Genomic DNA, 12,434 nt, shown 5'->3' with positions numbered 1-12,434 from the left:
CATGCATAAGAGGCCCTAAATAAATGTTGTTTAAAGCCAAGGTTGAATTTGGGCATAGTGCTGTGTATGTGTAATCCCAACACTTGGGAGATGGAAGCAGGAGAGCAGGAGTTCAAAGTCATCCTCAGCTACATAGCAAGTTGAAGGCCAGCTTGGGCTACATGAATGCACCTATGCTTTTATCAAGTATATCTGTGCAGTGTATTATAGACAAAACTACCTATAAAAGAATATTGGTTGTAGCATTCTCTTCATTACTAAAGAAATCATGATAAAAGGCATGAATAGAAAAATGTTATTATTTCTATAAAAAAATATTCTGAAAAACCTTCAAAACAATAAGCTAGGTCTGATTTTGCCATAGGATGTCCACAATTTACTTATGAAAAAAGCTGCATAAATAAGATACCTTTTAAAATATTTATTTATTTTATGTGTGTCTGCATGTACCAGAGTGTATTCATGTGTACCACACACATGCAGGAGTCCACAGAGGTTATAAGAAAAATCAAATTCCCTAGAAGTAGAGTTACAGATGGTTGTGACCCCTGTGGGGTCTGGGTACCAAACCTGAGTCTGCAAGAGTAGCAAGTGCTCTTGACTACTGAGCCATTTCTCCAGCCCCAAGATCTCATTTTTGTAAACTATGCACATGTTCACTGTGCGTAGAGAAGTGTCTGTTGTGGTGCCTGTTGGACAGGAGCAGTGGTTGATTACGCCTAGAGTGAATATGGAGGGTAGAAACAGGTTCACTTTTTTCTTGTTGTGTGTTTTACTGTTAATTCTTTTTCTAAAACATGTTTGTTACTTAAGTGAAAGCAAAACAAGAGGCTGCATCTCAAAGGATTCAGGAAAGGGAGACACCACCTCTGCCTTTACCATGTCTGAGTTTCTGAGCCTCTTCCTCAGGGCTCCTGGGATCAAGCCACCACAACAACAACATTACAAACAGTACCTTATTGGTCCCACTCCCCGAGAGAGCAGCAAATCTGGACAGTGACACACTTGGGACTCCCCACTGGTGAGAACCGTGGGATCCATACAGAGTCATGTGATGAAAACCTCAGCTCCCAGCACCCCCAGTCCTGTCCTCCTGCCACCAACAAGCATAAGTACCTGGAGTCTAGTATGGCACCCCAGGAGCTGCTCGCCCATCCACTCCTTCCTGATGCTTTTCTTTCTTTATTCTGGACCACTTCCTCAACCTTCCCTGAGTGGTTGGCTCTGTACATCTGTCAAAACAAAACACAATGACACACAGCCAAGGAGAGATGAAGTACCAGGTCCAGTCTAGTCTAGCTGAGCGCACAGTAAAGTGATGTAGACACACAGAGAGCTGCACACCATCACGAAGTTTGTGTACACACCAGGCAACTCTTACACCAGCCCCTCAGCAAAGCCCACCGGAACTGATCATTTGGGCAATAACGTAAGTACTGTGAAGTCTGGCTTTTTACTGACATCTCCCTTCCTTTTCTGTCTTCCCTCCTCTGTTATTCTCATCTGTGCTGCTGTCTGTGCACTTACTTCACAAAACCCTCCCACAGGAGAGTAGATGATTTACACAGCTGAGATTTCCATGGAAGTTTTGCTGAGTCAGAAAACTAGCTTTAAAAATTCCAGAAAGCTCTATTTGAGGAGATGTCTACGTGTAAACTGGATTGGGCAACCCAGAAGTTATACTTGCACATGGCTGCCCACATTGACTTCTCTTTAACAATCAGTCCAGTCCTTTCTTCTCACTCCTGAGTCTTAACAATGAAACAAGGAAACTCAGAGAACAGGTTACATCATGGTATGCAAATACCTCCTCTGTTTGCAAAGGGCAGCTATAGATGAAGTGGCAGAAGTAATAGGGATCGGTTTTGTGAAAGGGATTCCCATGGAGATAATAATAGACTGCTTCATGCTATTTTGTAGGATTTTTAAGGAACCTCTACATCTATAGATTTTATAAAGCTTCTTAATGCCAGCAGGCATTACCTCCATTTCCCAGACAAGGAAAACAAGTGCTTTTCCTCAGGTCTCAGAGTATTTTCCTGACAGAGGTGGGGTCAAATCCACGTGTCCTATTTCCCGGATTCATCCTTACAAGCCATGTTGCTGTTTGTTAACTGTACCCCCATTGAAAAGCAAGATTCTCGGCTTCCCACCTCCTCAGCCACTCCACATTCTTCCCTTCTGCCTGCCTCCAACCCTATTCAATGTGACCTTAAGGATCATAACCAAATGCTCTCACCCTCAATAATATGGATTTAAAAGCAGAAACAAGGCTGACCCTGTTGTTGGGGATGCTGGTGAGCCCGCTCTGAGGGCATGAGTGCAGCAGAGCTGATGCCCACCCCACTCAGCTTCTGCCACGTGGTGGCATGGGTCAGGGAAAGATGACCATCCTTGCTACCTGAGGTGGCAAGAGAGCTGGCTGGCTGGCCCAGGGATCACAAGAGTTGGAGAACTAGCCCTGTCCCTCATCAGCTATAGCACTCAGGAGAGCTAGTCCTACATCCTGCCTGGGCAACACACTAGAGCTGACCATGCTATGATGGTGGAGATGCAGGTGAGCCCACCTTGAGGGAGTAAGAACACGAGTGCTGACCCCACCCCCTTTTGTCTTTCACATGGTGAAAAGATTCCCTCTCCCAGCCCGCACCTCTTGCTACCTGCCCCTTGCTATCTGGTGTAGGCAAGAGAGATGGCCCTGGGGTCACAGGACTGAAAGGACTGACTTTTGTCCCCATCAGCTGCAGCATACTGGACAGCAGATTCTGCAGCCAGACCTGAGGGCATGAGAACAGGAAATCTGACCTTGCCTCCCCTGTATTCCCCCTACAGCAATTGCGAGAGAGGGCTCTGCAACTTTCCTGGGCAATAATACAGTGGAGATGGCGCTGTGGTGTGAGTGTGGGTGAGCCCAACCTGAGGGCCCAAGAGCAGAACTGGCCCTGCTTCTTGCAGCAGGCTGCAGTGGGTGGGTTGGCTGAGGCCATGCTGGAAAGAGTGGTAGAAGGGGATGAGGGGGTGTGGGTGGTGACAATGGTGGAAAGCTGGCCTGCTGACACCCAGGAGCGGGGCTCTAAGTGCCCACCCCAGCATCCACCTAGTCTGTGAACAGTTAGAGCAGGAGAAGGGTAGGAGCAGATAGATCCAGAACTACAGGATCTCCAGGACAGAAGGAAGCAGCAGGAAGTCCCGTGGGGGCGGGGAAGGGGGGATCCCGGGTGAGAGCCCACTGTCCAAGGTGCTACAGAGGACAGAGGCCTCAACCAGACCAGTGACTCCTGGCAATGAACACTTGCAAATGAAGACAGAAAGACTAAAGGGTGGAGCCGCACCACCTCAGCCTCCATGACGAAATACTTCTTTTACTTTTGTTCTTTTTTTCTCTTTTCTTCTTTCTTCTTTTGCTTTTTTAAAATTTGTTTGCTTTGTTTTTTGTTTTTTCTTTTAAATTTTGTTTTATTTTGTGGGGGAGGTTGCAAGGGCGAAGAGTGGGTGAGGGGGATGGGGAGATGGGTGGGATCGGGAGGCGTGATGGGAAAATTGCAAAGAATCAATACAAGTTAATTAAAAAATAAAAGCAGAAACAAGAATAAAAAGAATTTAGCTTTATAGTGAGGCTTAAACATGTGTGTGTGAATGTATGTACATACATACACATGCATGCATATATACAATCACACATAGGAATATGTACATATATATGTGAACAGGGACTTATCTAGCTAACATATAAGGCAGCACAATGTAAAAAGAAAACTGAGACGTATAAATAGGAGTTAAGAGGGAAAGTTTAAGTGGGGGAAGAATATCAGTAGTTGGGAGTACAGGCTTTGTGATCAAACACCATTGAACATGTTACAAAACTCTATGAACTCTGTGAGTTTCAACATCTTCAGTTATAACAGAATATTGATCACCAGGCATCTTTAAATGCAAGAACAAGATCACCATTAAAAGTGTGAGTGCTATTGTTTTTCTGTTTAAATATGTACTTTCATTCTCCATACACATTTGATCTCATTGTAATTACTTTTTGAATAGAAATCCTTTGTAATTATCTATCTTGTGTTCTATAATAAAGGATATAAAATTAAAGTTATTTTAGCTTCTTGTGACCATAAAATTTTGTTAGAAATAATCAGAAAAAACAGTTTCATCTGAATTGAGTTATTGTAGCAGTTATTAGTAGCAAATTATATATTATTAGCTTCAACTACATAGAATCACCAATTTTCATCTGTGTTTGATCTATACAAAATATTAATATCTGATAATAGTATGTTATAATTTTTAAATAAACAGATATAATTGTCTATTGGTTTCGGGATCTATAAGATGCCAAAATCTTTATCTGTAAAATGGCATAGTATTTGCATACAGACTCTGCGCATCCTCTTGCACACACTAAGTTGTCTCAGGATTGCTTATGATATCTAATCCACCACCATCTCACATGGATGGATTTGGAGTATTCTGCATGCAGCAAAATCCTACGTTTTTCTTTCTGGAAATATTTTTCAAGTATCCATGGTTGGTTGAATTCCCTGATGTAGAACATGTGTGATGGGCTATAAGAAAAACATGTACCAATACATCTAATGGAACAATGTGCTTTTTTTTCAACCTAGTTTATGCATTCAAAAATTAGTAATATTTATTACTAGTGTAAGTGTGTAAAGTTAGCCTTAGTCCTGTTATTGTTCATTTTTCTTTTGTTAGATATGAGGCAGGATAAAGCATAAAACCAGTTGAAGACAGCCATTTAGAGAAAAGGTACATGGAATTATGAAGATGGAAATTCATTTTTTTTTTTTGCTGATCATCCTCCTTTATTACATTTCTAGTAGATACATGAAAATACTGCCTTGAATACACACATAAATGATTTAATGTTTCTTATATTCTTTTCTATTAAGCATTTTAAAATTAACATTGTAACATTGTTGTGTTGACAAAACATCATACATTGTGAGTAGATGTTCTACTCTTGGACTATTCTGGAGGTAGACACATGAGGATCATGAGTTCAAATGTATCCTTGAATCATTACTGAAATCAATGCCAGGATTAATATGAACAACAAAATCTCAAGGGAATTTGTGAAAACATGAAATCAAAACCAAACACCACAACCCACCACCCTTTCACAGACAATCTTACTCAGAAAGTATGCTCATAAATAGCCTGATATTTATATAAACAATAGACTAGTAGGATGACAGGCTTCCCATTCTATGTATTACAGCAGAGAAATACCTATCACTAAATAAAAGCACAATGGAAGATAAGCAAAAGCCACAGAAGGTATATAATCACCACAAAAATAAATTTAACTAAATGAATTTGCCACACATATAGCACACCTCGGTATCTAACTCAAAGGTTTCAAAATAGAAATGAAAATGCATTGATATCCCCCATCAGTTTTCACTAAACATAGTAACTGATTTACTTCCTTCCTTCAAGGCTATAATGAAAAGAAAATGAAGTAAGGTTTGTTTCTTTAAGCTGAAGACAACTTTGATGTCTAAAATCTGTACCAAGTTGTTTACATGAATAAAATTTTACTCTTGTATGAATTTGTCCCTATTTCATGATATTAGCACGATATAAATAGACTTTAAAATATTTTCATGGCTAGAGACATGGTTGGGCAGTTAAGGAAAGTTCATTCCCAAGAATAAGACTTGATTTTTGACAACTTCCTTTAGTTCTTGCTACAAGAAGATCTGAGAGCCTAATATTATCAGACTTGCATGCAAATTCACATACCCCAAAAACATGTACTGACATCACATAATTAAAATTAAAACAACTCTTTAGAAAAACTATTTTTCACTGATGAAACTTTTTCATTTGTAAGCATGCATTCCTATAACACAGGTACTAAGACATTTAAAGGTTTACAGAGATTTTTTTTCATTGTGAATTGGTTCATGTAACAGAAAGCAAACATGTACACATGAAGTTAGAGAAATCCTTTTCAGTTGGTGGTATCATTTGTGAAGGTTTAGGGAATTCTTCTCTAAGGAAGAATTGTCACTGGGGGAAGGATTTGATAATTTATATACACACATCATTTTCAGTTCACACTCTCTGCTTCCTGTTGCAGGCTAAGGATGTGAGCTCTCAATTTAGCTGCTGTGTCTGACATTTGTTGCCATGCCACTTACATGGTGATCCTGTATCCTTCTGGTGCCAAATAAAACTAATAATAAGTTGACAGAGACATTATATAACAAGAACAGAAAATCCATATCTATAGGGTTTTACACCTGAATTAGTTATTTCATGTAATTAAAGAGGAGTACAAAATCTAAAAATACTACATTATTATTTAAATTCATAGTGGAAGTGTTTAGCTGAAGGAAAACTTCCCTGGGTATCAAAAATTAGGCAACACCTATAGTTCAGAGCAGAAGAAGGTATCCTGGATAGATACAATTCAGAGGAGAAAGAAATCCTGGCTTTTGGGATGTCAGGCTGTAGCTGAAGCTGTGGAGGAAAGATTTCCAGGATACCTATAGCTCTCAAAAAATAGCTGTGAAAGGAAGCTGGATACCTAAAGCTGTGAGGGAATAGGAATACTGACTATTAGAATGTTAGGCTAGTCCTTAAAGTTTGTTTCAGTGGAGGATGGTTTACTTGAAGGATGTGGCAAAACTGCTCCTCTCTAAAAAAAAAAAAAAAAAAAAAAAAAAAAAAAAAAAAAAAAAGCCTAGCTGTGCTACACTCAGCTAAGAGAGATTTCTAGCAAAGGTGTCCTTTGCTGCTCTACTCCACTCCCATAAGAGAATTTCCCAGCAGAGGTGTCCATTATTTCTCTGCTCAACTCTACTATCGAGTTTCCCAGCAGAGATGACAATTGCTTCTCTGCTCAACTCCACTAGTGAGTCTCCCAGCAGAGATGTTTGCTCGACTCCACTAGGGAGTTTCCCAGCAGAGATCTTCTCTGATCTGGCAAAAGAGCTTCACCTAAATCTAATTCAAGTGATTTATATTGGGGGAGGAATCCAGAATAGTAGCTGCCTGTGTCAGTGTGGAAAAGGGCAGCGGCTAGCTGAAGGAAACACAGGCCTTATATGGAGCTTCATAGTGGTGGAGATTTCCAGGGAAAAGATTTTGAGGATAGGTATTAGTTGGATTTCAAGCTCAAGCTCAGAGATTGGTTGGCTCTCATGTGCAGTGATTGGTTGGTTTTGTGCTCAGGGATTGGTTGGTTTTTCTGCTCATGGATTGGTTAGCTTTGTGCTCAGTTGGTCAGTAGAGTGTATTTCTTTGGCTCTTGTTTCAGTGCCAAATTACATGTTTTTCACTGGCTCTGGTTTCAGTTTCCAGGTGTGTTTCTTTGGTTGGGTTTTACCCAACACAGGGTTTTATAAACTACTAAATTTATTTATTCCATGATTTTACAGGGGCAAACATTGTAAAAAATGGGCATAATGCTGACATTGTCAAATTGTTTTTTTACAGAATGAACACCCTTGTGTAACTGAATGCAATTGTTTTGGATATGGATCTTACCAAATACTTTATAATAATAAGCCCTCAGTACTTTTTGCAGGTACTAAAGACTATTGTAATATGCAAAGGCTTTAAAAGAATGACTGTACAGAAACAGGTTTATTAGTGTATAAAGAGCAAAACTGTATGACACTGACTATATTTTTAGGGTTTCTCTACAGTGTGACTTTTTCAAATGATTTCAAAGACTACTGATACCCACAAAGGCTTTATCACACTGATTACATTCACAGATTTCTCTCCAGTAGGTGTTGTTTCATGCATTTGAACAGTACTGTGTGTGAAAAGACATCACCAAATTGATTAAATTCATGGGGTTTCTCTCCATTATGTGATCTTTCATGCATTTGAAGATCACTGTGATGACAAAAAGCTTTACCACATTAATTATGCTCACAAGTTTTTGCTCCAGCATGTCTTCTTTTATGTATTTGAAGAGTACTGTGATGATCATAGACATTACCACATTGATTACATTCATAGGGTTTTTCTCCAGGATGTCTTCTTTTATGTATTTGAAGAGTACTGTGATAAGCATTGGCCTTAACACATTGATTACATTCATAGAGTTTATGTCCAGTATGTGTTCTTTTATGCATTTGAAGAGTTTAGTGATGTGCAAAGGCTTTACCACATTGATTACATTCATAGGGTTTCTCTCCTGTATGTGTTCTATTATGTACTTGAAGATGATTTTGTTGTGCAAAGGTTTTACCACATTGAATACATTCATAGAGTTTCTCACCAGTATGGGTTCTTGTGTGCCTTTGAAGGTGACTGAATCGTGCAAAGGCTTTACCACACAGATTACATTCATAAGGTTTCTCTCCTGTATGTGTTTTTTTATGACATTGAAGATGACCATGTTGAACAAAGTCTTTACCACACTGATTACATTTATAGGGTCTTTCTCCAGTATGTGTTCTTTTATGCCTTTGAAGATGACTGAATCATGCAAAGGCTTTACCACACTGATTACATTCATAGGGTTTCTCTCCTGTTTGTGTTCTTTTATGACTTTGAAGACGAGTATGTTGTGCAAAGGCTCTACCACACTGATTACATTCATAGGGTTTTTCTCCGGTATGTTCTTTCATGCATTTGAAGAGTTTGGTGATATGCAAAGGCTTTACCACATTGATTACATTCATAAGGTTTCTCTCTTGTATGTGTTCTTAAATGCCTTGGTAGCTGAATTTGTTTTGCAAAGGCTTTACAACACTGAATACATTCATAAGGTTTTTCTCTAGTATGGGTTCTTTTATGTATTTTAAGAGTACTGTGTTTTGCAAAGACTTTATCACACTGATTACATTCATAGAGTTTTGCACCAGTATGTCTTCTTTCATGCTTTTGAAGAGCACTGTGTTGTTCAAAGGCTTTAGCACACTGATTACACACATAGGATTTCTCTCCATTATGTGTTCTCTTATGATTTTGAAGATTATCGTGTCATTCAAAGATTTTACCACATTGATTACATTCATAGGGTTTCTCTCCAGTATGTGTTCTTTTATGCCTTTGAAGATTACTGTGATGTGAAAATGCTTCAACACACTGAAAGTTACATTGAAAGTGTTTCTTTCCCATGGGTGTACTTTCATGCCTTTGAAGATGACTCTCATATACAAATGGTTTTAACACGTTCAGTATATATGAAAGGTTTCTTCTCTCCAGTTTGACTTTCATGCCTTACATGTCTTCTAGAATTTTGAAAATCTTCTTCAATATTATTATTTTCCTAACTGTATGCTATAATAGTGAGGTTCCTATAGGTCTCAATCATCACATCTTTGTAGAGATTCTTCTGGGAGGGATCCAGCAAAGTCCACTCTTCCCAAGTAAAGTTGACATGCACATCATCATAGGCAACTGCATTCTGCACTTTCTGACAGTCTTAGGCCAGTCTAGTTAATAGGTTCATTGGATCCTCCAAAGGGAGTGATGACCTCCAAGGTTGAGAAGCACTGCTATAAACATATTGGGGTTTTCCAGCTCAGCCATGTTCTCTGCTCAGCTCCCAGCAGCAACACTCACAGCACAGCACACAAAACAAAAGGGAGAAATTCATTCTTATAAAACAATTTATACTATTTGAGAGATCTTTGGGCATGAGCAGACTGCCCCTGACAGCCTCTGGAACTCTGACATTCCCTTTAGCAGGCAGGTTCCTTGGGTGTGTAGCCATCCATAAGACTCCTGTCGGGAATACAGTAGCTTGGCTTTAGCTTCAATTTGGAGAATCGTACCATATAGTATTTAACAATGTAACCTTTGGATCCCGATAAACATGATGTAAACTGAAATGTACCCTTTATGAGCTTAAATTTTTCTATGCCTTCTAATCTGTGAAACACATAATAATCATGGTGATAATTACATCATAAGGTAATTGTAATATTTAAATATGATAGAATCAAAGTCCCTCATTCAAGGAAGATGCTCTGTAAGTGTTAGCTGTAGTGACAGTGACAGTGTTAAAGGTAATGAAAAATTATTAAGCACTCAATCCTTTGAGTATTTTGTACTGGGGTGCAGCAATGAGTGTTCCTCAATAGCCTGCTCATATTTCCATTCTTATGGTGACAGATGGACAACAACAGCTGGACCAGTGTGTCACACTTCGTTCTCTTGGGCATCTCTACTCACCCAGATGAACAGATTCCTCTCTTCCTTCTCTTTCTACTCATGTACATAATCAACATTTCTGGCAATTTTTTCATCATCACACTCATTGTCTCTGCTCCACATCTTCACACTCCCATGTATGTCTTCCTCAGTAACCTGGCCTTGGCAGATATCTGCTTCACCTCTACCACAGTTCCAAAAATGCTACAGAACATTTTCTCCTCTACAAAGGTCATTTCCTACGTGGGCTGTTTAGCTCAAACTTATTTCTTCATTTGCTTTGCAGCCATGGAAAACTTCCTCCTGGCTGTGATGGCCTATGACAGGTACATGGCGATCTGTCATCCTCTCCACTACCCCACAGTACTGACTGGAAGGCTGTGTGCACAGATGGTGGCTTTATGCCATGTCCTCTCCCACCTTCATGCCCTGCTGCACACCCTCCTCATGGGCCGACTGATCTTTTGTGCAGATAAAAGGATCCCCCACTTCTTCTGTGACCTCTATCCTCTGATGAAGATCTCCTGTACCAGCACCCAACTCAACACCTTGATGATTCATACAGAAGGAGTGATAATCATCAACGGAGCTCTGGTCTTCATTATCACCTCCTATGCCTTCATCATCTCAGCAGTCCTCCAGATCCCCTCTGCCAGTAGAAAGTGGAAAGCCTTTTCTACCTGTGGCTCCCACCTCACTGTGGTTGCCATATTCTATGGCACCCTCACATGGGTCTATTTCCGGCCCCTTTCCAGCTACTCAGTGACCAAAGGTCGCATTGTGACAGTCCTGTACACAGTGGTGACACCTATGCTGAACCCCTTCATCTACAGCCTAAGGAATGGAGATGTCAAGGAAGCCTTTAGGAAATGGGTGAAAAGACTATAACCCTTCTCTCTGGCTCAAACCTCAGACAATTCTGAATCTTAACTATTATACATGGAAAATCATGTTGTCCTTCATAAATTTGCTTCCTTTAAAATATCCCAGAGAGGCTGAGTCAGGAGGACTGTATGTTCAAAGAATGCCTGAGGTATAGAGTCTAGACTGTCCTGAGCAGCTTAGACCCTGTGTCAAAACAAGTCACAGAAGGGCTGCTTTTGTAAGTCGGCAGTAGGACACTTGTTTAGCATGTACTAGATCCTAGCTTCAACTTCTGGCACTAAAAAAACCTAAAAGATAAATGCTCTAGAAATAACTAAATTGAATACATATCAAGGATTTTCTCATCAGATATTGCTGTAAGCATTTCTTAAGCCCGAGGTATAGGAAACAAAGGGAATCACCATGTACTTAGTGTAAAACACCAGCATGGGTTTCACTGTGATTAAGGATGACCCACAGGCCTGTGGTTCAATAAAGAGTTGTGATATCTGTGTTCATAAAGTGATTCTGACTGATTTGTGGGGAAATTAGCTTCTAAACGGGCTATATAGAGCTCATAAAATTTCAAGGTCCAGGTGTCAGAGTCTAAAAATAGACAAGAATAGGAGAGAGCATGTAATCCAAATCCAAACACTCAAAGTCATAGCCTAGAAGAAGACTTCTGAGAACATTTTTGTAATCTCTGAACTCCACCAACACTGAGAGTGACAGTCTGAAAACCAGATATTACCAGATGTGTTCACATATGCTTCACACCACTGCCTCTAATTCGAACTGTGATGGTACATCAAACTGGCCAAGAATTGATCATTTTCACATTTTCTAACTGCCAGAGATACCATGAGGGCAAATTGATGCTGTATCTTTTGCAAGTTTCTATGAGACAGATGAATGGGAAAGGCATGACAATATTTATGGGGATCAAAATCAAGTGGGAGCTCAGAACTAAGCACACCACTCTTTTCCACTCCCACATTCTTGAGACATTCTCTCACAGATAGCTGAGGCCTCTATTGTCCCTGCTGAGTAGCTGAGCAGTTGATATACATCTATCTATCACTCAGTGATTGTCTGTTAACTGTTTATTGCTGAGCATGGAGCATGTTTTCAAAAGTCAGAGGATTCACTAAAATTTCAAATTTTCAATCTCATCAGTAGATAGAATCAGATGAATGGGAGGGGAGTGTCCCAGAAAATGTAAGTGTGGGTGACTAGTCCATGTGTCAAGATGAAGCTTCGACTATTGGACACAATCAATTAGAACACTGAGCTGAGAAGGAGCTAAACTTGTGAAGATTTGGTATAATATGATATAAGGGTTTCTTGTAGCATAAACATAAATCTTAATCAAAATTTTCACCACTGAAATGGGCTGAGAAGCTAGTTGTACTCATTAA

General features: G+C 39.8%; 1 protein-coding gene across 1 annotated transcript; it reads left to right on the top strand.

Moving 5' to 3' along the window:
* Positions 1–10,113: 10,113 nt before the first annotated feature.
* Positions 10,114–11,040, top strand: LOC118581441 (olfactory receptor 1Q1-like). Its single transcript, XM_036183547.1, has one exon. It carries the CDS (start codon positions 10,114–10,116, stop codon positions 11,038–11,040), a length of 927 nt encoding a protein of 308 aa, XP_036039440.1.
* The last annotated feature ends 1,394 nt before the right edge of the window (positions 11,041–12,434 follow it).

Source organism: Onychomys torridus, chromosome 4 (genome assembly GCF_903995425.1).
Source record: "Onychomys torridus chromosome 4, mOncTor1.1, whole genome shotgun sequence".
NCBI lineage: Eukaryota > Metazoa > Chordata > Mammalia > Rodentia > Cricetidae > Onychomys > Onychomys torridus.
The sequence above is the reverse complement of the archived record's forward strand: the minus strand, read 5'-3'. Positions and strand labels throughout refer to the sequence as shown.

What these genes read in the sequence shown, in the direction of transcription:
- LOC118581441 (XM_036183547.1), top strand. Translation starts at nt 10,114, where the DNA reads ATGGACAACAACAGCTGGACCAGTGTGTCACACTTCGTTCTCTTGGGC.